Genomic DNA, 26,953 nt, shown 5'->3' with positions numbered 1-26,953 from the left:
TGGCGGCGCCCGACCGAGCCGGTTCCGGCCCGCGGCGGAGGGCGGCACAGGGACGGGGGGGGAGGCGGGGGCCGCGCACTTACCGGGCTCGCCCGGCGCCTCCCGGTCCCCGAGCGCGTCGCTGCTCCACCAACGGGCCGCCGCCGCCAACCGCCGCGCTGCGTAACGCGCCGTCCGGGGCGGGGCTTCCCGCCCGACGGCCAATCAGAGCCCGGGAGCGTGCCGTCAGCCTCCACGAAGCGGCCGGTGGGCGGGGCTCCGGCGTATCACATCACAGGGGGCGCTCGCGCGCTCAGAGCCGTGAAGCGGGCGGGGAGGGCGGGGCGATTGGGCCCCGTGCGATAGCCAATGAAAGCGCGGGATGGGGGCTGACGGCTTCTGCTGATTGGTCGGTGGGCGTGGCTAAGTTTATATAAGGCGATGGGGCGCGCCCGCCCCCTCAGTGTGTGCGGGGCAGTGGGGGTGCGTTCGGGTGGGCCCCGCCCCACGCTGGGAGGGCCCAGGCCCGGCCCCACGCTGGGAGGGCGCGCCGCCCCGCCGGGCGGGTGAGCGTGGGGCCGCCCCACGCCACGGGCAGGCAGTGGTGCCGCCGGTCCCGAGTCCCCCGAGCCCCTTCCTCGCCATAAGATAGAGTGCTTGGGGCGGCCGCCGCCGCCTCTGTCTCCCCAGGGCGGCAGGGCCAGTTGGCCTCCGAAGGGCTGCGGCGGAGTGCGGCCGGGCCGGCGCGGGGGAGGCCGCGGCGCTGGCAGGAGTGAGCCGCAGGGCAGGCCGCGATGGGCAGGCACCGCCGGCGGCGGGGAGCGCCGGCCGAGCGCCGGCGGGGCTGAGGCGGCCGAGCGGAGCGCGCTGCCGGCCGCCGTGCCGCGCTAGCCGCCGCTCGTCTCTATGGTAGCCGCTTCCGGCCGCGGCCGCGCGGGCTGAGCGCCGTCCCCCCGCGGCGACTCCATAGCCCGCGCTTCCGGCCGCGCGACTTCCGCTCGGCGGCCCGTTGGTGGGTGCTTCCGCCGCCCTCGCCGCCTCGCCGCCCGCGCTGGGCCGCTCGCGCCCCCCGCCGCCGCCCGGTACGGTCCGGCCGCCGCCGCCGCCGCCCCCCCCCCTCCGCGCAGGGCCGCCGCGCCGGGGGCCGGGTCCGCCGGCGGAGGCCGCCGCGGCGCCATGGGCGCCTACCTGTCGCAGCCCAACACGGTGAAGAGCTCGGGGGACGGGGCCGGGCTCGGGCCGCGCCCGCTCCACTTCGGCTTCAGCGCCATGCAGGGCTGGCGCGTCTCCATGGAGGTGAGCGGGGCCCCGGGCGGCCGCTGCCCGCCGGGCCCGCCGGGCGGAACCCCCGGACCCGCGGCTCCAAGCGGCGAGCCGGGCGGGGAGCCTTCCTTCGCCGCCGGCCGCTTCCCGGGGCCCCGCGCCGTCAGGCGGGCGGCCCCGCCGGCGCCCACCGGAGGGACGGGGGGGGCGGGCGGCCCCTCCCGCGGGTGCGGGGCGCTGAGGCCGCGGTGCCCGCGCCGGGGCAGCGGGGAGGGGCTGGTGCTGCCGGTGCTGCCGGGGCCCCCGCCGGGACCCGCAGGAGAGGCGCCCCGCTTCCTGGGGCACCGGGCGGTTCCTCGGCGGGGGCTCTCCCGGCGCCTACGGCCCGAGAAATCCCGGCAGGGAGGAGAGGCTGGGTTGAAAAGCGGCGGAAATCGTCGAATCGCTTAGGCTGGAAAAGACCTTTAAGATCATCCAGCCCGACCATCAGGACCCTTTAGTGCTTGGGATGAAGCGCCGAATGAAAGCAAATGAAAAATTCTCAGGCAAAATCCCAGCTTTTCTTTCCAGGCAGAAATGAAGTGTCAGTCTTTATTCTCTCTCCCTGTTTTTATTTTTTTTTTTCCTAGGCAAATTTATTGGAGGAGTTTTCAGTGCTGCTCTCAGTCTCCTGTAGCCATTCCTGGCTTTACCATCCTATCAGCTAGGCTCCTTACGGGGCGAATGAATTGCCGCAGGATAAATACCTGGCTGCAGGAGCCAGGTGCTTGCCCACGCTCCGCCCGGTGGGGGGGTCTCTTGGGGCTACCTTGTAAAGCTGCTTGTGTGAGGGCAATGCGGAGCTGCTGGGACTACTGCTCTGCCTTGCCAGCAGTCACTTGTTCTTTGACTTTAACACTCTCTGTGAGTACCATTAATGTGCTGGTTTATTTTCCCTTCCAGGCAGCCAGCAAACAAGCTGAATTAGATAAGGATTAATATTGGTCCCTGCAGCCCCCCCGCAGGGTACATCTCCTCTGAACATGGTAAAGCAGCCTTCTGGCGTGGAGCCCTGTGGCTAGTTTGGGGAGGATGGCCAATTCAGACTGTCAGGGATTGATTTTTTGCAAATACGGTTTCATGAGCCATGCTATCAGATACCTTACTGCTACTGAAATGTTACGGCAGTCTCACTGGTGACAAAACAGTGACCAGGTGTTTCCTCTTTTCTGTGTGCATCAGAGCTTTGTGAAAGCGTGGGCACTAGTTTCCAGGGTAGAAGAGGCAGGAGAATTGGTGCTTGTGCTCTTAAGATGCACTCAGAGCGTGTGTGCACTTGGCTGACTGTGACTGATAGCGTCTCAGCCGGTCCCTCCCGGTGACCTCTGGAGGGGTGAAATGGTGGCACAGGGACGTTGCTGGAACGCCGAGGTGCTGTGCAGTGTAAGCTCTGCAAGGCGATTAGCTCGTGTGTAAGAGGCTGGATGCAGGCAGCGTTCTGGCATCCTTGGTGCGCAGAGGCTGAAAGTGTTTTAAGGAGACGGGCTTGGCTGAGGGAGAGTGGGGAGTTGCTCCTATTTATAATGCTGGTGGGCTAAAGTAGCCTGCCCGCAGGTGGGACATTGGCTCATAATTTCACTATTTGAAATCTGTTCTTGCTGCTGTTGACCTTTATGGAAATTGGATGAGGCCCAGAGCTTGCAGCTGTGTTTTCTGCACTAGCCAACATCTTTAGCTTATCTCCCTGTTGGCAGGAGCGATACTGAGGACGTTGGTGTAGACATGGATTAGCTATGTTATCACAAGAAATGAGATGGCAGGAATGCTTGTGTTACAAGTTGAACCTGCTGCAAATTGCTTTAAGTCTGTGATGGGAGAGAACCATGTATTGTTTCACATACAGCTGAGCAGAATTTGATAGTTGTGTTGCATTTTCTGGCATTCCAGTGCTACATGTTCTTCTCTGTGTCACGTCTTGTGTTTTTTTCCTTTTCTTCGTGTTTAATTGTACGTTCACTCTTCTGTAAGGCTTGGATAAAGTTCTGAGCAAATGTTTACACTTAAGGCTTTAGTTATGTGTTATGTTAGTGAAGCCAGTCAGTGTGTACAAGGGTGTAAAGGAGTTGTCTGTTGCCTTTCACTTGAGAGCTCCTAAAACGTAAGTTAGGTAGGTATATAGGGCTCTGAAGAAATACTGTAATAAAAATCCATTCTTAGTCCAGAGAGGTTGCTTTGTGAATAAGAAAATGTTTTGGGCAGATGAGGGACCCAAAGAATAAGGATACAAAAAAAATAGCGTTAGGTACTATGAGCAAATAAGGAAAGAGAAAAAGCTGAAGATGGCTTTATGGTGCAGAGGGGAGTGCTCTGGGATACAGTGAAAGGTGCCGGAGGCACTTGGGAGGTAGTTGGATGGGGCTTCTCTGAGCTCTTTGGCACAGTTCTGACCGTATGTCCAGGATGAGATGCCAGCAATCCCTGCATGCAGCTTCATTTCACTCCTGGGCTCAGAAGAAAAGTCCTTGCTTCAAAAAATGCAAGAATTTAATTCAAAATAGAGAGATTTGTCAAATTAACTGTCAGTTTTCACTTGTTTGCTAATTTCAACTGAATTTGATGTTTCAAACGTACTGTTTTTCAGTACTGCTGTAGTGACCACTGAGGTAGCTGAGGGGCACCTTGAATCATGCCACCCTTGAGGGGAAGGCTAGATGACAGAAAGCTGGCATCCAGGATTTCTGAGCTCTTTCTCGGTCTGAAGAGTACGAGATCACGATTACTTGGAGGACAATTGCTGCAGACAGCTTACGAGGCCTGGAAGCATGGATGGAGACTTGTGACTGACAGCCTTCAGTGCTGGCAGCACGAGGTGGTCTTAGCAGTCAGCCAGATGCTCCCTGACCTGCTCTTAGCGTTGAAAATGCCAGGGGCTGGCGCGCGGCCTGGCTGGCACAGCCACTGGCACTTGTGCTCAGAGCGGTGTAGAGCAAGCCCTGCGCGCAGCACGGGAGCTGAACCGTCTCCCGCCCAGCCTCGTTTGTCTGCCCTCCTTGACTGCAGTGCCCCGGTCCGGGCCCAGGACAAGTTGCGGTGAGTGCTTTACAAATGGAGTAGAGAAACCGTTTTTGCTGCCAATATTGGGTTTCCTCCCCAGCAGCATTTGCATTACTTGTTCTAATTAAACTGCTGTTTAGTCACCTGGGACTTATCCCAGGTACTTTGTTGTGGTTTTGCTGTCTCACTAGCTTCTGTAAATGCTCTGAACAGTGAGCGTTCTTATTTTCATTTGCTATCTCCAGTGAGCTCTCTGGTTAAATTTCCTACATTATAATTCAGACTTAATTTTTTTCATTTTGAACAAAGATTGTAATTTGCCTGTTCAGGCACTGTTTTCATCACAGTTTCAGGAGTTGCATTTAAGTGCTGCATAAACCCAGAACCTCTCTTTTTCTGTTTTCCTTAGCACTTGGTAGAAATTGCAGGGGAATGGAGTTCTCTTCTTCTAAGATTGTGGGACTCCAGAGGGCAAAGAGCTCTTATCCAAGGAGTCCTACAATAAAAAAAAAAAAACAAACAACTGTTGAGCTCTGCTACTTGGCTGTGCAGCAAGCGTAGCTCTGTGTGTATCTGGAAATTTTGGGTTATAGCTGGCAATATGGACACATCCAAACCTTTCAGCCAGCTGTCTTGGAGTAAGCACAGTGCTTTGGAGCAACTGTAGCACATTTAACTTTAAGGTGATGAACTTGAACCACAGAAAAGAGACTAGATCACGTTTAAAATATCACATGATTGTTTTTGAGCAAAAGCATGTGGGGTGCGGTCAGGCTGTAAGTTGGTAGGTTAGGGCTTGAACTGTAAGGAATGTTAGGAGATTAGCTGGGCAGGGGGAGGGTTTAGGAGAAAGAGTCAGTCCATCCATTCAGCTCTAGGCTTTGCATTGGGATAGCCAAGTCCAGTTTGCTTACTGAACTTGTGAAAGAGGTCAGGCACCTGGCTGTAAAATCGGGGCGGTGCCTTCTTCAAAGTCTGCTGTTCTCGGGAGACCTTGTGGAGAGAAAGGTTGCTCAGCATGTATAGCTTATATGTTGTTGATCTTTGTCGCTTGGAAGCATGCACAGGGAAGGGCTGGATGCATTTTGGTATTTAAGCCCAAAACGCACCTGGGATACACCTTCATCTGCCAAACCTTCCCTCTGGTTTGCCCCAGAGATTCTCGGGGTTTCTGGACAGTTGCCAGAAGCAAGATGTGTGTCTTGCCTGAGGAAGTGATACCTGGGTTTGTAGTTTGGTTTTTGCACTGTTCGTTGACCGGTTGCTTGTCCGTTGCTTCACTGCTTAAAAGACACTTGAAAGAAGCCAGGCTTTTTGCCTTGCTTGTCCGATAGCTGTGCCTGGGGCCAGCAGTGCCTTCCTGGAGCATCCCGCGTGGCTAGGAGAGCAGGAAGGAGCCTTTGTCCCAAAAGAAGGTTTTCCAGCCCAGTTGTTTGTTCTCACTGGATGTGGTAATCCTGTGTCCTGCAAGGCTGCCTTTCATCTGGCTGTTTGGACAGACAACTGTTGCTGTCTGTGACCATACTCACCAGGACAGGCAAAAGCAAAGCTACAGCTGGTTGAAGGCATGAGGTCAGGAGGTGCCATGTTTGACCTTCTGGCTTCGTCAGCGCATCAGAGCGGCTTTCCAGTTTGCATGGCTCTTGTTTGGCAAGGCCTGGGGAAGAGAGTGTCTGTGGGAATGGCCGGGCTCCGTGGGTGACCTTGAGCCAGTTGCATTTGTCTGGGGGGGGGAAGTTGGCAGTGTATCGGTACCAGCATAACTTGTATTTCTGTAGTTATGCTCAGCTAGACAGCCCTCAGCATAGGTACCGGTCTGTGCAATAGAGCACAGCTTGCTGCCTCGTGTTCTTTAAGGACTGTGAGCTACTGCAATAACGCAGGCACTACAGGTACCATGAGCAGAGGGATGTGATCCTAGCTTGAGCTTGGCCATATCCAGAGGAGTTGTACTGAGGATCTGAAGGCGCTTCCAGTACAATCTCATGGTGACAGGGCTGTGTTACTGCTCTAGCACAGACAGCGCTATAACGTTAAAGATCCATGCCCCCTCTCTAAAGATGAGTGCTCGCCAGGTAAGCTTGTCAGAATATGAGAGGAGGCTTTCTTACTGTTCTTGCTCTCCCTCCAGAGTTGAGAATCCCTGTGTCAGTGCTCATAGCCTCCCTGCTCCTTTCTCCCACGTCCCTGCGGGGGTCTAGTGCAATCTGAGTCATCCCAGGCTTTTGCTTTCTCTTTCAGGATGCACACAACTGCATACCCGAGCTGGACAGTGAAACAGCCATGTTCTCAGTCTACGATGGACACGGAGGTAAGTGCATCCACTGTTCTCTTCAGAGTCCTTCAGTGTGGCTCTTCTAGGCTGCCCAGTGGCTGCTGGGGCAAGCATCTGTCATTAGAAAGCTTGCTCCTTCTTGAGAAGCATTTTCTTTGATAAATATTATTGACTAAGGTTCCAAAAGTTTCTTAGGGTTTCTAGAAGGAAGGTCATGGGTTGATACAAAATTGAAATGCAGTTTGCATTCCATCTTCTAAAACTTTTAGGAATGGCTGTTTTCTTGGTGAATAAGCTAGACAGGATAGTCATAGAAGAGTGGTGGTAAGAAAAACTACATGAGATTGGGCCAAAGGTCTGACCTCTAGTCAGCATGTTCTGGTGGTTGCCAGTACTGGTTGCCCAAGGAAAGAGTGAAAAACCAGAACAGGCGGATCCATCCCCTCACATACCTTCCCAGCTTCCATTCCCTACTTAAGGGCTCCCTGAGCTAGACGTTGCGGCCGTTCAGTTTTATAGACACACTCGAGTCGTCTTGATGAACTAACTCCTCATGAATTTGTGTAATTGCATTTTAAACCAGGCTTATATCTTTGGTGATTATTTGTATAGGATGTTTTGTATAGAACTTTATTATTTGAAAAAAGACTTTGCTCTAAATCTACTGCTGATAATTTCACCACCGTATCCCCAACACTTACGATAAATTAGCAAATAATCATTCCGTTAGCACTTTTCACTTTTGTAATTTTGGACTCGATGTCCTTTCTTCCAGTCAGAAGACTCCTAGACTTGTCTCTGGTCATACAGCTGAATCTGTATTATTAAATGACAGCAGCACCCGTTTTCCAGCCCTGAGGTCAATTGGCACAGTCTGGCCACGCTGATGCTGTTAAGCTGTCTTAGCATTTAACATAGTGTGGCTGCATCCAAACTGTCTGTTGGTCCCCGGTTCCTACTAAAGCCTGAACTGTGTCCAGAAATTATGAGTGCTAACTAACTTATGTGAAAATTGCACTGTGGATCATTCTAGTAATTTTTAGCATAGGTGATGAAATGCCTGGGCCATGGAACTCATTAGGCTACTGTTGTTGGATATAGCCATGGATTCCAAACATTACATTGTACCACAGCTCTGATTATATTTCTCCTTTTTTTCTGGACATCATCTAGCTCTGCAACATGCTTTTAGTTAGGCTGATAAGAACTGCCCATAGCTTTCAAGTTACAGATATACTGTGAATTTATTGTGACATAAGTGTTTTCTGCTTTGTTCTCAGTTCCTTTCCTAACGATTCCTAACAATGTGTTAGCTGTTTTTGTACAAATAAACTGTAAGCTGACATTTTTAGAACTGTCCCCAGTTTCTTCCAGATCTTTCCTAAGTGGTAATAGATGGCTTTGAGTCCATCCGATGAGCGTATGGAGGTTGGTTGTCCTTTCTTTTTTTCATGTTCTTGTCTTTGTCAGTGAGGAATTTCATCTGCCAATATCACACAAAAGCACAAGATCCTGCTGTAAAATTTTACAAATTATTTTAGTTTTCATCATTCTGAATGATCCATCACTTCTTTTCCAGATTATTTATGTAGATGTTGAACAACTTAAGTCTTCAAGGTATGCTCCTAGTAGCCATCCTCCATTTTGAAAACTAACTGCTTCTATCAAACCTTACTTCTTTTCCCATGGCAGCTTAGTATGTAAAACATTTGATGATTTATTTGAAAGCTTTTTGAAAATCTATATGGAGTAGGTCAGCTACAATACCTATTTCCTCCTGCTCATTGACTCTTCAAAAAACCATTGACCAGTCTGTGATATTTAACCCCTGCCCGTTCTACCATATCTATCCATGTATATGCTAACTCCATTTATTGCATTTTCTACTGTTTGCGGCGTTCATATACCAGATATGATGGTCTGTAGAGTTGTGAACCCAATTTCCACCACTCTGAGGCTTTTTAATTTCTTTTTTGGTATATGTATGCCTTTCATTTTTCTGAGCGCAGAGCAGATTCAAGTGGAAGGTTACGTACCGCAGTTCATGATTTCTCATTTTCCTTTAGAACTGAGTTATCTAATTCTGCCAATTTGTAAATAAGAGTTTAAGACCTTTTTTTGCAGTAGTCATTATTAAAAAGGTCAGCCTGGGTAGGTAGCTGACTAGTAGTTCTTCAAAAGATGTGGTCTCAGTCTGAAGCATTTAGATTGAATGTTTTGAAATTATTTTCCTCCTGAACTTCATCTTAGAGCGTGCAGAGACCTGGGTGGAGCAGCTGCTGATATCCTGAAGATTATCTTTGAGAACATTGGGTTGGTTTTGAAAGGCAGAGAAGGACAAAGGAAAAAGGCTGTAGGGATTTAGCAACTATTCAACTTAATGTTATTTCTTGCAGGCATTCAGAAACCGTTTGTGAGCATCTAGCAGATATGAAGATAAGTAGCAGCTAGCAAAAACGGGTCAAGAATTAATAATATCAAACCGATCTATTCTTCAAGATCAGTGTGTTAGTTTCTCAGCTAACAGGAAGGGCTACTTCATGTGCTAGGCTTTAGAAAGACTTGTGACACTCTTACGACATTCCCGTTAGTGTAGGACGTGAAGTAATGTGTTTGGGTTTTTTAAAGTAAAATAGGAAAGATTCAAGGTAGACATCAGGGAAAGGCATTAATCGGAATGGCAAAGCTCTGGCATGGTTTTCTAACTTGTGTTTTATATTTCCAGTGATTGAATCTCTACAGCTATTCCTAGACAAACCTTATCAGGAAGGATATGCATATAGTTGAACCTGACTCTGAAAATCAACTTTGCCTGTCTCTACTTTTGTATGATTTTATTGATACCTAAGTTTTTTAGGTTTAAACAATTCCTCAGGTCTGTCCCATGTAAAAGAAGGTTTTAGGGTGGGAACCTCTCTAAGCTTTATTAGCTGCCAGTGCAAAGAATGAGTTTAGCTTTTCTTTTATACCTTGCTCATCTATCAGCCTTAAACTCTCCAGTAGGCTTCCCGCTCCAGGCAGGTTGGGAAAAGTTTTTATTATTGTGTTCCTTGAAAAAGGGTGGGGTTGGGTTTTTTTTCATATTTAAGCTTTCCATTTCACTCATCATTTTTTCTTTTATGTTTTGCCCCATGGACAAGACTTCCAGTTTTTGAAAGATGCTGCTGGTTTTTTGCCTTCCCCAGTTGCCTTTTTACTTGCCCTGGCCTCCCTGCTCCCAAATCTTGGAGAATGATATACAGGTACTCTGCACCTCCAGAATGGTGTTTCTGACCAATCTTTATTGCTATCTACACATGCTTGATCCTTTTAGCTGTTTCTTTTCATTTCCTTTCCTTTTAATGTAAAGTGTCTTCATTTACACGTAGCTCCCCCTTTTCAGAGGTCAACATTATCATAGTGAGGTTTTCTTTTTGCTCCTACCAGGGTGTTTAATTTGAATACACCAAGCCCTGTTGTAATTTTTTTCCAGTTTGAATGCAGAGCAATGGATCTCTCTTGCACTGTTCTGGTCATCTTGCCTTCTGGCCTGCCTTAGCATTATCCCTCCCTGTCTTTGTCTCAGGGTGGGAGTTAATACTCTGGCCTTAATTTTTTTCTTTCCCTGTTTTTGGCATAGTATTCCAATCCATAGGGATTCTGTGATATTTGTTGTTAGCTAGTTTATTTGTTGTTTGTCTCTAAGCTTGCTTTGTTTTGTATTCAAATGGTGTGTATGTGTCTAAATACAGATCAAATCTTGGAGTGGGATCTACTTTCAGCCTTGTGAAGATGAGATAGGATGGGTTTGTGCATGTACATGCACCGAAAAAGATGTGATCTAGGAACCTGTATCTCTGGAGGCCTTTTTCGTGCCTAGGTTTCTGCCCTGAGGCTGCTGCCCGTTCTTGTCTTCACATGTCGTATTCAAGCCTGTGCTCCTGGAGATGGAGAAATCATACTGCAGTGAGATTCCAGCTGGGTCTTAGGTACTCTGGAGCCAGGCTTGCCTGAAATGCCGAGATAAATTGACTTCATTCCATATTTCATCTGAATGCGATTCCTGCTTTTAAAACTGAATCAGATGTGGGTTTTGGCAGGGGCGTCTAGCCATGCAGAAATATGCTCCGAGACCTGAACTTTTCCATGTATGCTTTCACCTTTCTGTGTGGTCTTTCAGACATCCCGAGAACTCCACGTGCTCTCTTGCAAACAAAAGCAGTCTCTTTTTAACGTGTTGTAGGAACGTAAAGGTACACACTCTGAAGACTCCTCCAGATACTTACTTTTTCACTGCGTTCAGTGCTACATGTTATATATTTTACTCTAACTTCCTGAAGACCTTCCTACTACTGCATCTGTGTCGCATTAAGCAAGAAATGCAGCTGAAGCTTTGGCATTGCTTTGCTGGATGCTGCTCCTCTAGAAGACATTAATAAAATGATTCATGGAGACTTTGAGAGCTTTACAGTGGGTTTCACACTGGAGACATGGAAGATGTGATCGTGGATTCATTGTTGGTTATGTATTATGGTTACATGTGAGTAATAGGATTCTCTTAAGTGTTCAGCCCCTGAAGCTTTTGACGTCCCTGACAGCTGAAGGCACTGCACACCCATGGGTACCGGGGCCTGCTTTTGTTCCTCTGCCTCTCAGCTCTGTCCCACTTCTCAGGGAAGTGTGAAGAGGTGGAAATTGCATTTGGTGAGGTTTTCTTTCCCCTGCTGTCCTAAAACTGCCAGTGCCAGGACTCCGACTGCAGTTTAAAATGCACCCTGGAGTGTGTAGAGCCTTGTCTGAAAGGTGCAAGCAACAGACTTCATTCCTCCCCCGGGGAGATAGTCCAAGTCTTGGCCACCTTGGCGAGGTGGGTGGCAGCTCCTCGCACTTACCTTGCTATGCTATATCCTACTCATGCACTCATCCTTCTCTTGCTTCCTCCTTGCGGAGGACTCCAAAGGAGAATCTTGTTTTTCTAAATGTTTTGACTAAAACACTGTAAGTGAGCACCTTTGTGTCCTCTGAGCAAGGGAGGCAGGTTACCACCGTGACCAGCTCTGCTCGCAGAGGGTGGCCTGTTGAGGGTGAGCTGCAGCCAACGGAGAGAAGTCTAGGAGACTGGCAAAAGGGTCCTGTGTGAAGCCTCATCAGTTTGCAGCAGAAATGCCTTTTGTGACATCTGTGCTGGAGCTGCACAGGAAGCAGCAAAGTTTTCTTGTCTTCTGTGGCACCTACAAATTCTCTTGCAGTAATTTGTCTTTTGGTAGCCACAGTCAGGCACATTGGATGTTCCCCAATCACTATTTAATCTCAGTGTCCCTGTTTCAAAGAAATGGCTTGTTCAACTGCCAGCGTTTTTCATATTGGGGCTGGCTCCCTGCTTCTGTGGTGACAGAGAAAGATCTTCCTCTATTGCATTGCTTTGCACGGTGCTGCCAGGCTTGTGGAAAGCGTCTTCCTGCAGTCTGTGCTCCAGCCCCGTGCCCTGCCTGCTTACGGGGGACGTACTGGGGCCAAGGCTGCAAAGCTGTCGGTAGCTTCCTCAGATGAAGCTACTTGTTGCTGTGAGGAAAATCCCTCGTCCCTAGCTGCGGCAGGAAGATTGCACCGTTGGGTCATCTTTTCCATCTGGTGGGTGATCAGGTGTCCACGCTGGTATTATTAGATCTGTCAGCTGCTTCCAGTAGCACAGATTGCACAGAGCTGCTGCCCCATCTGCAGACCCTGCTGGGCAGGGAAGCGGGGTGCCCTTCGGTTGCTCTGTTTCCCCCTTCTTGATCTCAGCAGGTAGCTGTGGCCAGTTCTGCCAGAACAGTTAGCTGGTACGAGCGATGCGGGCTTTTACCCACCCCATTCCTCTTTAGCATTTGTGTAAGACCGTCGGGGAAGCCTCTGAAGAGCCGCAGGGCACAGCAGGGCTTGTGTGCAGGTGACCCGCCCGTGTCTCTGTCATACGCTCTGGACGATGCAGTTCGGTGCCCCAGAGAGCGTCAAAGTGAGATGAGGAAGAGATGTCGGCGCCATTATGCTGGCCCAGATTGGGCAGGCAGGAATGATTGCAGGGTGGAAGAGAAACTGGAGAAGATTGCAGCTGCCCCCTGTGATGACCGGCGGTCGTGTCGGCAGCCCACCGGGTCTGCTCCCTGTCCTGTAGTTCCTGATTTGGATATTCCTGCAGTTTTCCTAGTTTTTCTCCTCCTCGGACTGCTGAGGCACACTCAGCGCACCGCCTTGCTTACTGGTCAAGCCTTTATGTGGGAGTGCATTGCCATCACGTCTAGGTCTCGACCGAGGTGCCGGCCAAGTCCTGGAACTCACCTGGAACAGCTTTATGCGCGGTGGAGCGCTGTGTCCCCACAGCAAACTGCCCCGAGCACCCTTGGGCCAGGCTGGTCCACTCCAGCCTTGTCACACGAGCGAGGATGTAGCGCTTGTCGGTGTTCTCTGCAAGTGCTTCAGGGCTGTTGTTTTATGGCCTGCTAATTTGTGCTCTAAGTAAAAGCAGCCTAAATAAAAGGACGCGCATGGTGCGCTCCTGGCACGTTGTTCCAGGACCATCTCATGGAGCATTTTCTGCCACGATCCAAGACTGTGCACGCATTTTTCCTTGGTGGCTGTACCTCTCTGAGCAGCCCCTGCTCACTTCCCCCAGTTCATCAATTGATCTGGAAGAGCTACCGCTGTCATTGGTCACCACTCCCTCTGTGTGTAATTTTCTCATACAAATTTTGTGTTACTTTGGCTCTTTAATAAAAATGTTACAGTATCGTCTGGAACCAGTCCTTCAAAGCTGCATATAAACACGTCTTCCCTTGTGATTGTCTCTTCAGTTCCATCTCGTGACTGGTGGTTGGCAGTTCTTTAATCTATTCAGCATGTGCTGTCTTGAAAGTTCAACTTTTTAAGTAAAGTGCTGTCTTATATACATATATGTATGTATATGCAAGTTATACACCTTACCTAAATCTGTTACATTAGCATGCTTAGTTTTATCAAGCAAAGTCATAGTATCTCTAAGAGCAGATGTTGAGCTGGATTGGCAATATCTGCTTCCCTAAGCCCATGTCAATGGACGTTAATTGTCAGTCCTCTTCATTTGAGATCCTATAAGGGCCGGCCAGTCTTTTGGTCTTCTGCTGTTTTTCTGTGATTGTCAGGTCACCTTGGTATTCCCTTTTAAGTTCTCATTAAAATGCTAGGGTCACTCCTGTTTCTCTCTTAGATCACTTCTTTTTCTGTGACCTTCCTCTTCCCCGCCCCCGCATTTTTGAGAGCATGGTCAGAATAGAGCTCAGTCATTTTGTTTTCTGCAGCCACAGAATTGAACTTTTTGCAGCAATATTTTAGCAGCAACTGCTTTGCAAGGTTTCTGTTCTTTGTCTATGGCCACTTGATCCCTTCTCTGCAGGCACATCTGAAAAGTCCCTTGTCTGCTGTTTCTTTCTTTCTCTCAAATCTCACCTTTTCGCTTCCTGCTATGTTCCCTCTGCCTCTCCCTTTGCTCAGCTGACGGCTAGCTACTTCCCACCCTTCTCATACTTTCCCCTCGATTCCCCTGCTCCCCTTCCCTTCGCAGAGCTTTGCTCTTGTGTGCGTTACTTCTCTTTGTGCCCAGCTACCTGCACAGCCTCTGTTTGTCCGGAAGAATGGGAGGGAAGCTGAGACGTGCTAGCAGGGAGATCAAGAGTTGAGTGGCTGTTAGAGCTCTGCTGTAAAAACCTTCCTTCGGTGGCCAGGAAGGAGCACGCGCGGCTCTCTTGCCTTCACCGATAGCCCTAGGAAAGCCAGCAGTGCGCGGAGAGTCTCGACTGGGAGGATGGCTCATCCAGCAGAGTCTCAAGCACGGACCCTGCGGCTGGGCCCTCCACCTGCCTGTGGCCTGCCCTGCTGCCCTCTCTGCCACCCTTCTGTGGCTGTCATTGAGTTTGTTTCTCAGTTTCTAGCTCTAATTTTTCTTCCTCGTGACCTGTGAGCCAGGTCACTATGCCCGACATCGTTCTTTGCCTCTCATATAAAAACCTAAATTGCTAGATTGATCTCTTGCAAGTTGCACTATTCTTTCTGGTCCCTTTTGCCGAGATGAACTACAGAAATTCACAGTCCCTCACTGTTTAATCTTCCTCCTCTCTTAACAGCACCTTCATGATCACGAAAAATGTCTCCTGCACTCTGTTGCATACTTGACAGTATTAATTACTGAGCTGCTGGCGTGTTTCCAGCTTTTGAAAATCTTTCAGCTGCTCTAGGAGTGGGTGCCTGGTTTGTGTTGCTGAGCGTGAATCCAAGTTGTCCTCTGCGCTCTGGGCAGCGTGGTGTTCTGGCCACCGTTCACCCATGCTGCGCACACACGCGCACCTTCCCGTACCAGGATGACTGCTCTACCGATCAGGACCCCCATCTTCATGGAAGGCTTCTCTCAAGGCTGGGGCATTGTATTTTCGTTGGTCTAGAACACACACTGGAATATACAACGCTTTTTGTGCTGCTCGTCAGGTGTTGGTAATGCTCTGAGAAAGACCTTCCCTTGACCAAAAGCTTCCTTTTTCCCCTGCTTGTTGTTTATACCTGTGCTTACATGTGAAAATAGAGCTTCCTAGGTAGGACAGGCCTAAACAGTTGGCCTAAGTGCCAAAATGGGCCTAAGCTCCCTTTCCAGAAGCTTATGGCATTGGCCAAACCTGATAGGTAAGAACTCACTGAGGTTTGCCAGAGGTCATCAGCAAACCCTGCGGTTCTGGAGATGCAGCCTGCTGGGAGGTGTGTTGCTGTGTGACTTTTCTGTGTCTGGGTTAGTTCTGGTTTGCGTCCCAAGATGTGCCTCAGGAGTTCAGTTGCTCAAGAGTGCATTTTGCTTCTGGGAGGGACAGCCTCTTTAAATTATTTCTGCTCTCTTTCAGGAGAAGAAGTTGCCCTCTACTGTGCCAAGTATCTTCCTGAGATAATCAAAGACCAGAAGGCCTATAAGGAAGGCAAATTGCAAAAGGTAAGAATCTAGCTCTGCCCTGAAACAAGCACTAATGCGGAGGAAAGCCCTTCTTTAGGTACCTAACACTTATGTGCAGGGCCCTGTCCCTCCAAGGTCTGTCTGCCATGTCTTCCATTTTAATTTCCCTTCCTTGTTTCTAGGAGTGTACATCAGGTGTTGATTGTATTTTCAAAGACAAATATTCTATTTTCCAGCTTTCTTTTTTTGCCTTTTTTTTTATTTTCAGACTCATTCCAGTCAAAGGTGTGGGCCGGTTCTTTGAGTGGTTTTGGTGGGTTGTTTTTCAGGGGGTGGGGGTAGCTTTTCTCAGAGGTGGGAGGTTAGTTTGTGTCTTGCTTCCACCAAGCGATCCCTGTGTTGTAATTCTCCCTCATAGTACTAATGCCTGATCTGATATCGGGTATTCCATGGGTTGGGTGCTGGGATCTGTAGCAGTATGGGTGAGGGGAAGGCAGTCCCTCCAGAATTTCCATTTACATCTAGACTGAGAATAGTCTACAAAGCAAACTTGAACCAGTGTGTGGCTCTTGCTCTAGGCTGAAACACGCAAGTGTCGTGCTTTGCTGATCCCAAGCTGGCTGTGCTCGTTGACTGCAATAAGCCTGTCTGCTAAGTAGAGGAGCCTGCATGCTGAGCTGTTCCCCACAGTGGCTTTGAATGCTATCCTGTCCCCAGGTCCCCTGTGGCTTCAACAAGGCTGTGAATCAGTGTGCCATGAGATCCTTAGAGAAGCTGCGGAAGCGTGGGCTGGATGAGCAGACAGCGAGGTGCATTGAAAACTGGCTGCGTGGCCAGGCCCGGAGGGTGGTGATCAGTGGCACAAAGTCTAAGTCGGAGGCCAGTAACGAGCAGGGTACCCCAGGGGTCACTACTGGGTCCAGTCTCATTTAACGTCCTCGTTAATGATCTGGAGGATGGGGCAGAGCGCACCCTCAGCAGGTTTGCAGGTGACGCCAAGCTGGGAGCAGCAGCTGTGCACCGGAGGGTCGTGCTGCTCCGTAGTGCAGAGGGATCTGGACGGGCCGGAGAAATGGGCTGACAGGAACCTGGAGGAGTTCAGCAAGGGGAAGGGCAAAGTCCTGCCCCCGGGGAGGAACGAGCCCGTAGCACCAGCACGTGCCAGGGGACAGCCGGTTGGAAAGCAGCTCAGCAGAAAAGGCCCCGGGGGACACCAAGTTGGCCGTGAACTAGCAACGCGCCCTTGCTGCAAAGGCGACGAACGGTGTCCTGGGCTGCATTAGGAGTGTTGGCAGGAGGTGGAGGGAGGGGATCCTTCCCCTCTGCTCAGCGCTGGCGAGGCCACCCCGGGAGTGCTGGGCCCAGTGCTGGGCTCCCCAGTGCAAGAGGGACGTGGGCAGACTGGAGATTGTCCAGCGAGAGCCACCGAGCTGCTGAAGGACTGGAGCATCCCTCCTGTGAGGAGAGGCTGAGGGAGCTGGGACTGCTCAGCCTGGAGCAGAGAAGGCTCAGGGGACTGAATCCATGTCTGTAAATACCTGCGGGGAGGGGATGAAGGGGATGGAGCCAGGCTCTTCCAGGGTGCCCAGGGCCAGGAAGGACCAGAGGCCTTGGGCACAAACTGGGCCATGGGAGGTTTCCTCTGAACATCAGGAAACACTTTTCACTGTGAGGGTGGTACAGGTTGCCCAGGGAGGTGATGGAGTCTCCATCCTTGGAGCTATTCGGAAGCTGTCTGGACATGGTCCTGGGCAACTGGCTCTGGGTGTCCCTGCTGGAGCAGGGGGTTGGATCAGGTGGACCCCAGAGGTCCCTGCCAGCCTCAGCCATTCTGTGATTCTGTCTGGTGTGCGTTCTGGAAGAGACTTGATTGTACAGCGTGACATGCAGGCATCCTGTAGAGAGGATGAAACTGTGCACCCTCTCATGTCTGTGTTCATACGTAGGCCCTGGAAGATGCTTTCTTAGCCATAGATGCCAAGCTTACCACTGAGGAGGTGATTAAAGAGCTCTCTCAGATGGCTGGGCGACCCCAAGATGATGAAGATGAGAAGGAGAAAGTTGCTGATGAAGATGATGGTAAGTCAGATGCCACTGAATAGACAAGACTGCAGCTCCAGGCCAGGGACTGGGAGCAGTTGGGCCAGGTCTCCTTTAGCAGAAGGTTTTCTGTCCAAATTTCTCAGTTAAATTTCAGCTGGGGTTGAACTGCCATCCCTCAGCACTGTTTATTGCTTTGGGCTGGTGCTAGGGGAATTCTGATTCACTTGGTAGCTTAATCCTATGAATAACAAACCAGTCTGCCACAGTTTTCCGTAGGGCTTCCTCCATGGGGTGCAGATTTCTAGGATGTGTCAGGACCCTCTGAGCTGGGAAGCAGGCTAAGTTGTGAGGTGAAACAGTGTGATGTCCAGAGCTTAGCTCTCCCAGGCTGGTGGCAGACACCAGCTGCAGATGGGATTGAAGTAGATTCTGGTCTTTTCAGCAATTCTTTTTCTCACAAAGAAGCAAGTGTGCTTTTCCACCACCAAGTAGTTGACAGACCACAAAGCCAGCTAGAAGGTGAATCCCAGGGTAGAATCCTGTGCTTCTTTCGGCCGAATATCTTGTGACTAGCCTTGAAGCAGATGTAAAGCGATACTCTCACCTTGAACACTCTGTGTTGGTCTGAAAATGCTGAATTTCTTGGCCCTCATTCTCCAGCTGACAGGGACAGAGTGGTTTTTTGTTTTGTAGGTTGGGTTTTTCTTCTTTTTGTCCTGTACTTTCAGGAGTATTTGGGATATGTTTTTTTTTTTTTTTTCCTTTGGGGATTAATTAGCAAAGAAAATTATAACCAAGGGGATGTCAATAGGGAAATGGTGGTCATTGGCTCATAGTTTAGGGAAAGTCATCCTGTTTTCTGTCCAATGTCCCACTTGGGAGATACTGCATTCACTGCCTAAAGCTATTCTGTCATCTGTTTGTAAGTGCCTAGATTACAGCTGGTTGGGATCCCTGTGGTGCTTAAGGCCCATGGAGCAACTGCTGTAACAAAAACTTCTTGTTCCCAGTTGCAGTATTAATGAACAAATCTGCACATGAAAGTGGTCTGTCTGCTTCCCCTGCAGCTTCAGATGAGCCTGCACTCATGAAATCTGAGGCTCTTTGCCCTCCAACCTTACAGCTAATTTAAATGCTCTGTGCTGCCTGCAAGTCGGCCAGGTAGGATCAGAGGCTGGAGGCACTAGGGTAACTTGCAGACTGTGTGCATCGGCTGTGGTTAGAAGCCATTCCCCTGCCATTTGCGTATTGTTCATCTACAGCGGCTGGAAGCTGTGGGTCGGCGCAGGCCTGGCTGCGTTTCTCTGTGCCTGCTAGTGATCAGCCTTTCGAGCGCTGCTGAAACCTGTCTGCAATAACAGTCTCCAGTCAGGGCAGCTCACTGCTGAACCCAGTGTGTGCTGCACAGCTGCTGCTATGGTGATGTATCCTGCTTTCTGACCCTCTTTGTCCTCGTCCCCCTCTCTCTTTCCGTTTTTAGTGGATAATGAGGAAGCTGCTCTTCTGCATGAAGAAGCCACAATGACCATTGAGGAGCTTCTCACACGTTATGGACAAAACTGCACCAAGAACCTCAAAAACAAGTCTTTAGCTCCAGCTGGGGAGAACACTGCAGAGGGGACAGGCAAGCAGCATGATGGGGAGTCAAGTATGAATGGAGATGCTGACCCAGGGGAGCTTACCGACCACAAGGAGAGGAAGAATGGGAAGCCAGATGAAGAAATCACGGGTATTTCCTCCACCTCAGACAAAGCCAGCGCTGGAGGCAACAGCCCTGCTCTGCAGAAGCCTGAACTAGGCAAAGGTGACGAGGCCGTCACCTCTTCTACTGGGGAGGCCGGGCCCTCCTGCTCCTCTACGGGAAAGCCCCAGCGCACAACCAAATCCAAATTTTTTGAGGACAGTGAGGATGAGTCAGATGAGGTTGAGGAAGAGGAGGAAGACAGTGAGGTAGGAAACAGCACTGGGACAGAGTGGCCTTCTGGCTGGGCAGAATGCATTGCTTACTGTGGTACTTGAGCTACGAGCCTCTGGCTCATCCTAGGTGTGTCCTAGGAGTAGGTTTTTCAGGCTGATATTTTGACACTATCTCATGGGAGTGTCGGGGATTGTTTAGATAACCCTGAAGGAAACATGCCCTCATCTGTGCAGCGGTCATAATGGATAGCCCTTGGTCTTGCTGCATGCATCATCCCTCCATTCACTGTGGTAGTTGAAACTAGCTGCTCTGATGGTAGATACCAGGTGTGGGGAAAACGAACCAGGTCATCTCAGTCTTCTGGGGCGAACTTACCTGTCCCCAAGATGGAGGGACCAGCTGTCTGGGGAGGGCACCGCGAGTGTCCTGTGTGACTCCTGGTGGTGTCTCGTTTCTTGTAGGAATGCAGTGAAGATGAGGATGGTTACAGTAGTGAAGAGGCAGAGAATGAAGATGATGAAGACGACACTGAAGAAGCAGAGGAGGATGAGGATGAAGAGGAGGAAATGTTGTTACCAGGCATGGAGGGGAAAGAGGAGGTGCACACCCTGTTGTTGTGTTCTGCAGCATAGTGTGGAGCCAAGGGCACTTGCGGGGGGACTCAGCAGAGTTATTTCCATTCAGATGAGGATAAAACACCCCTTTTGTTCTCCTGAGGCTGAACACAGCTGCTGACAGCCTGACTTTATGCAAAGGGCTGAGGGGTAGGGCGTGGATGTGGGCAGCAAGTTGAGATCCGAAGAGGCTGACCCCACTGCTGGGTTTGCTGTGCTTAGAAACCGCTGTGGGGGCTGGCGTGGAAGGAGAGTACGGGACAGTAGCAGGACTGCTCTGCTGGCAGTGCTGCTCCTGGAAAGAGCATTGCTCTTTGCCAGGCCAAGGCTGTGGCTCCTCAGCCCACGGCAGTGCTGGCAGATGGGCCAGGGACCCAGGTTGTCAGGAAGCTTGTCAGGACTACAGCCTCCAAGGTGCCAACCTTCTCTCTTTGGAGAGATGTCCTGGCTTGCAGTGAGGCTTCTGCTTGAGCTGGACTGGGGCTGGAATCAATACATTAGAGCTGAGGGTATAGCAGGACATGCTGAACACTGGGGAATCCTGAACCACTGATGCTTTGTGAGGCTGGAATGGAGGAATTGCTTGACCGTGCCTCTCAATGAACACGCTCCTGCTCAGGCTTTTCTCCATTGTTCTGTGTGTGCTTATGGGAAGAAGGGGTGAGACGCAGCACCTCGGGGTTTGGAACGCTGCTGGGTCTGTGGTGGCTAGTGCTGGTTCCCTCATTGACCTGATATGGAGCAAGGGAAAGGAGTCTCAGCAAAACCATTTGTTTCTTGCAGCCTGGCTCTGACAGTGGGACAACTGCTGTTGTGGCGCTTATCCGGGGCAAGCAGTTGATTGTGGCTAATGCCGGAGACTCTCGCTGCGTGGTGTCAGAAGGCGGCAAAGCTGTCGACATGTCCTATGACCACAAGCCAGAGGATGAGGTGGAGCTGGCCAGGATAAAGAATGCTGGCGGCAAGGTCACCATGGATGGGAGAGTGAATGGCGGTCTCAACCTCTCCAGGGCAATCGGTGAGCAAGATGGGGGTGAATGAACAGAACAAGGAATAATGGATTTAAACTAAGGAAGAATAGATTTAGACTGGACATAAGAAAGAAATGTTTTACAGTGAGGGCGGTGAGGCACTGGCACAGGTTGCCCAGAGAGGCGGTGGAGGCCCCATCCCTGGGAACATCCCAGGCCAGGTTGGACGGGGCTCTGAGCACCCTGCTCTGGTTGAAGCTGTCCCTGGCACTGCAGGGGCTGGGCTGGGTGGGCTCTAAAGGTCCCTTCCCACCCAAACCATTCCATGATTCTGTGATTCTATGAATGCTGACACTGCTTGGCCTCCGAGTGCTGTGCTCAGGACATCCATGCTTCCAGCATTTGCCAGCTGCTAAGTTTAAGGAACAGTTTTTAACTGGATGATGAGTAGAACCTATTCAACATTTGATGTGGTGAGAATTCAGTCTAATTAGAGAAAATGGCCATGGAACTGGCAGACATCAATGGAAAGCAACACCTAGCACCTACCAGGCTCCAGCGCAGGACTGTGTGTGAAGCCTTGAAGGCTGTTGTGCCAACAGCTGGGTTGTCAGAAGCCACCTCATATAAAATGTCTCAAAAACAGACTGTTGACTTTTGAACAGGATTTTTTTTCCTGTTAGGAGGCTGTTGAAGGACCCTTGGAATGTTGATTGCTGGAGACCTAACTTGATACCAGTTTGAGCTCATTTGTGCCTGAGCCAGCCTTGCCTTTTAATTGAACAAACTCCATTCCCCTTGCTGCAGTGCTTTAGGCAGCACCTGGCTGTTGTTTGTACTCATCTTTTGGTCTCTTATGAGCAGTGTTGGAGTAATTAATGGCTTAGGAGACTGGGCATGTCTGTTAGCAGCCAAACAAGGTCTTGGCCCAGTCAGTGGCTACGGTCTGAGCAGAATAGATGCTGGGAGGCACTAAGGAAAAGGTAGTGAATAACACTGAGAATATATTGGGAAATACACAGGGAATGGAAGGAAATGTCAGCAGCTAAGGGTGTGAGTGGAGAGTACTTGTGCAGAAAGACCAAAACCATTGAAATTATTATCCTGGGGTAAAGAGATAAAACCACATTTAGGACAGAAACTAGGAATCTGTTTATGTAGGGAGACACTGGCATTTCCAGCTACTATTTTGCGGTGGCGCTAGAAGTCCCTTTCTAGGATGTAATTCCACATAAGCCTGCTAGTCAGAGCTGAGGATCAGTTTTCTCAAGTGAGCTTTGGCTACTGGGGGTTTGGGAAGACCTGAACCCAGCAGTGTGATGTGGGCATCGCACTGAAATATCTGGCCCTGGACAGCCTGAGCTTCTGGAAAATGTGCGTCTAGTGTTATCACGGCAAAGCCAAGGTAGTGCTGGGGTGAGCTGCAAAGCCCCCTCCAAGACCTGTGATAGCTCATCTCACGAGCGCTGCTGCAGGGTCTCAGCCAGTGTTGCCAGATGCCGTGTGCCGTTGGCCTGGCGTTGCCCCAGGAGTTGGAGAAGTGGCATTTGGTTTGGGGTGAATTGATGCTGAACCGGCAAAGGCACCTCTTTCCCATTGCATGGTAACAGCGTGTTGGGCTTGCCAAAGCTGATGCCTTGGACGTGTGGCAGATTTCTCTGATGCACCCACAGCCTGATCTGCTCTGGTTGTGGGAGCACTGGCTCCGATCCTGCTGGGGTTGCCCTTTGGCAGGGCAGTGTTTCTCACTGGGGGTAGGCAGCATTGCCAGGGTCCAACCACAGCAGAAATTGATCCTCCTCTCCACTACAGGTGATCACTTCTACAAGCGGAACAAGAATCTGCCTCCCGAAGAACAGATGATCTCTGCCTTGCCTGACATCAAAGTGCTGACAATAAATGATGACCACGACTTCATGGTCATTGCTTGTGATGGAATCTGGTGAGTAGTGAGGGAGCAGTTCTGCCTCTTGGGTGCCACTACTCTGATCTTTCTCTGGAGCTGAGCTTCAGGAAGGCCCAAGGGCCCTGGGTGCTAATCAGCCCCTTTTTCCCCATGACCTCAGGGAGTTACGTTAAGAATCATAGAATCGTTTAGGTTGGAAAAGGCCTTTAAGATCATCCAGTCCAACCATTAACCTACACTACTGAGTCCACCACTAAACCAATTAAGGGTAGAGTAGTACTTTCATGTTTCCTGGCTTGCTGGCTGGATTATTTATAATGAAAGTAAAAACTAGGAATCATTAAGATTGGAAAGGACCTCTAAGATCATCAGTCCAACCATCAACCCAACACCACCATGCCCACTAAACCATGTCCTGAAGTGCCACGTCTACCTGTTTTTTGAACACTTCCAGGGATGGTGACTCCACCACCTCTCCGGGCAGCCTGTTCCAATGCTTGACTGCTCTTTCCATGAAGAAATTTTTCCTACTATCCAATCTAAACCTCCCCTGACGCAGCTTGAGCCCATTTCCTCTTGTCCTATCGCTTGTTCCTTGGGAGACGAGACCAACACCCACCTCGCTACACCCTCCTTTCAGGTGGTTGTAGAGAGTGAGTTGTTAGGCCCCTGAGGAGCTGTGCTCAGCTGGAGGGACATCGCAGTGTGCTGAGCTCTGAACCCCCCTGTTCCTCACCGCATGCAGCCCTGTTCCCATCAGCTCCCTGCCACAGTGACGCTCTCCCAGGGCACTGTGGCGTGACTGCTCCCTTCGCTTGCCCTTCTGACCTCTCCGCTCTCTGCAGGAATGTGATGAGCAGCCAGGAAGTGGTGGATTTCATCCAGTCCAAGATCACCCAAAAGGATGAGAATGGAGTCCTGAGGCCGCTCTCCTCCATCGTAGAAGAGGTAAGGTCCAGAGCTTCACCATCCCTTCGGCACACAGTGTTTCTGCATCCCAGCCTGGTGCCTGACTACCCTCCCTCCCCATCAGACTGATTTGTTCAGCACCTGGGGTATCTGGCAGCTCATGAGCTGCAGTGCTGGCTGGAACAGGAGCAGAGACACCTCTGAATTGGGACCCAGTTCCTTTGGCACCCTGACCGGTGTTTCTGACCTGGGTTGCTGTCAAGCCAAAGGAGTTGCTGTCCACTTTCAGAAAACCAGGGCTGCTGAGGCTGTTTCTGTCCCTTGTCTGGCTGCGAACAGCATTTGAACCCAGCCCGCACCATTCTGGCCCGGCAGCCGCCAAGCCACTGTCAGTCGCCAGAACAGGCCCAGTGTCTCGGGTTATTCAAAGTGCCGTGTCTGTGCTCTCTGCTAACCTGTCCTGTCCCTCCTCAGCTGCTGGATCAGTGTTTGGCTCCCGACACCTCAGGGGATGGCACCGGCTGCGATAACATGACCTGCATCATTATCAGTTTCAAACCCCGTAATACACACCCACCTGCTGAAAGTGGGAAGCGGAAACTGGAGGACACGGCAGCACTGGCAGCACCAGCAGAAGAGAATGGCGGTGATAACAACAAGAAGGCCAAGCTGGAATAGCAGGCCTCGCACAGGGACTTTGCTGTGCGCTCACCAGACTCTCGTTTCTTAAACATGCTGAACTCAAGACTCCAAAGTCTTGTCCCTTTTTTAGCCTTAGCAGAGGCCTTGTTTGTCCGTGTCCTGGTTGGGGGGTGGGGGGCGGGTATGTTTAGCAAGGGCATGTCGCACTGTTCACCTGTAACCATTCCAAAGAGGGAGCCGAGGGCAGAGCTGCGCGCAGGAGCAGCCACCAGCCACAGCGCAGGAGCCCGCTGCAGCTGGCAGCCTGTGAGCACGGAGCCCTGTGGTTAGAAGAAGGATGTCCCCCTATTGTCTCCATGTGGTTGTTGCCATTTCTGTGCCTGTGAATTTCTGTTCAGAGGGAAGAACTTTTTCACTGTTGAGGTTTTTTTAATCTGCACCCAATTATTTAAGGCCCTTTCTGTTTTTATTTGTGAAACAATCTGGCTGTGGTGCTGCTGCCACACCTTGTTCTGTTGTACACTTTCAATCGATACTTTTTTCAAACTAAAAGCCCAGAAAACGTAGCTGTACTTTTGGTCCTTGGTTCTTTCCTGGAGGTGGGGGGTGAGGAAGGTGGGGTGGGAGGAGAATGTCCGTCCCTGGTGCCTCGGCGCTGCGGGGGCTGCGTCTGCAGCTCACAAGAAGCAGCTGAGTTCTGCCATGTGGTTGCAGAGCACCAGCCCCTGCCGCAGCGCTTGGGGCTGCTGCCTCTCCGTTACCCGGAGGTGGCTCAACTGGGGACAGTCTGTTGCACACAGAGACAAGTCTCTGGAGACGGTTTGTGTCTGCTGAAGGGACGGGGGTACCGGTCACCCTCCTGAGCTAACTTGCCCGCAGCATGCTGCACCCCATCTAGCTGCGTGCTCTCTTCGAGGTGTGACAAGAGGCAGCTCCTGCCTGGTGCGCTGGATGGTGTAAAGCTTGTACAACGCGTGTCAATGCTGCAGCTGCTCCCACGGGAGTGAAATCCCTGGGCTATGAACCACTGACGGAAAGGTCGTCTGCTACTCCCTGCTGCTGCGCCCCTTCACCTTCCACCTGGCGCGGTGTGGAGCACAGGGAAGCGCAGGTGAGGTTTGCAGGCCAGGTCACCTGGCACAGCTTCCTCCGGCTCTCTGGGGTTCCTGTCACAGAGGAGTGCCCTTGGCAATGCCTTGCACTGCTCGTCTTCCCTTTTCGAAGGTAAACTCCACCCTCCTGGTCCCGGCCCGTTGTCTCAGCCCCTGCAGTTCAATCAGCCCATGCCTCACCAGCCAGGATGGGTGCATCTGGCATCATCTTTGAGCCCCCTTCCCCGGTGGCCCTGAGTTTGAGCCCCTGTGTCTGGTGGCTCTCCAGCGATGATGCATCCAGACCTGAGCTGTTCTGGTGCCTGGATCATCAAAGCTGGGCTCCTGCAGCCCTGCACGGGGTTAGGAGTTTAGAGCCACAAACACGCAGGTGCTGCAGTCAGACTTGCTGCTCAGGCTGACTTTCTGTGCTCAGAAACTTTCCGGATGAGCTGATGTGTTCCCCTAGAACAGTGCTGCCTGAGTATAGCACCCAAGGAGAATTTTTTCCTTTGCAAAAGTGAGTTTCCTCAGGTTTGTCTCACTCTGGCTAAGGGGCAACTTGGTACCTGGTGCTTCTTCCCTGTTACAAATGTGCTGGCCAAGTTGCCTCCAAATTTTGAATGAACAGACTGAATTATCACAGGAATGAGCAGAATTACTTTCTCCAGTCCTAAACACGTTTGTTATTTCTGAAGTCCCTCTAGTTTCCACACATCCTGTTTAGAACAGGAACAGAAGGATGCTGTAGAGCCTCGTGCAGAAGGGTAAATCCCAGTCCTGGATGGAGTGCCCGGAGCTGCAGTGCCCTAGGAGGCTGAGCCGAGAGGCAGTTTTGCTCAGTGGAGTTAAAAACAGTTTGTCTGAATTGTGTGCCCTCTGTCTTGTCCCTGCTGCAAGGCATCAGTCTTGAGAGGGTTTGGTTTTAAACTTTCTTCCTGGTCATTAAAGAAAGTTTTGATGTAGGACTTGGCACCAGTCTCTGTGGAGTCCCCTGAAATAACTGGTTAGTGGTGATCTCACGCTAGTAATTTCTATTGAGATGTAACTGGGTTTAGGCCATTTATTGGGTGCTCTGTTGATGTTTTATCATGCCAATTAATCAAAATGCTTTGTGGTATGTCATGTGCTGTATCAAAGGCCCTTATAGACCCCACCTGGGGTACTGCGTCCAGCTCTGGAGCTCTCAGCACAAGGACATGGAGCTGCTGGAGCAGGCCCACAGGAGGCCACAGAAATGATCCGAGGGCTGGAGCTGCTCTGCTGCGGGGCCAGGCTGGGGGGGCTGGGGGTGCTCAGCCTGGAGAGGAGGGGGCTGCGGGGAGGCCTGAGTGCGGCCTGGCAGCGCTGACAGGGGCTGCAGGAAGGGGGGGGCAAGCTTTTAGC

General features: G+C 51.0%; 1 protein-coding gene across 5 annotated transcripts; it reads left to right on the top strand.

Annotated features, from left to right (window-relative positions):
- The first annotated feature begins 1,155 nt into the window (after positions 1–1,155).
- PPM1G (protein phosphatase, Mg2+/Mn2+ dependent 1G) lies at positions 1,156–25,042 on the top strand. Of its 5 annotated transcripts, none has more exons than XM_075708559.1 (10): positions 1,156–1,275; positions 6,517–6,586; positions 15,427–15,512; positions 17,420–17,552; positions 18,997–19,466; positions 19,896–20,033; positions 20,832–21,066; positions 22,832–22,961; positions 23,771–23,873; positions 24,309–25,042. In XM_075708559.1, the coding sequence occupies exons 1-10, from the start codon at positions 1,156–1,158 to the stop codon at positions 24,510–24,512; spliced, it is 1,689 nt and encodes a 562-aa protein (XP_075564674.1). In that variant the 3' UTR covers positions 24,513–25,042. The 5 variants fall into 5 exon arrangements, with proteins under 5 accessions (XP_075564674.1, XP_075564673.1, XP_075564675.1 ...); XM_075708558.1 differs by lacking the exon at positions 1,156–1,275 and adding an exon at positions 1,616–2,145; XM_075708560.1 differs by lacking the exon at positions 1,156–1,275 and adding an exon at positions 1,617–1,825.
- Positions 25,043–26,953: the final 1,911 nt, after the last annotated feature.

The sequence above is a fragment of the Pelecanus crispus genome, chromosome 3, assembly GCF_030463565.1.
Source record: "Pelecanus crispus isolate bPelCri1 chromosome 3, bPelCri1.pri, whole genome shotgun sequence".
Lineage (NCBI taxonomy): Eukaryota > Metazoa > Chordata > Aves > Pelecaniformes > Pelecanidae > Pelecanus > Pelecanus crispus.
This window is presented reverse-complemented; position numbering and strand designations above follow the sequence as displayed.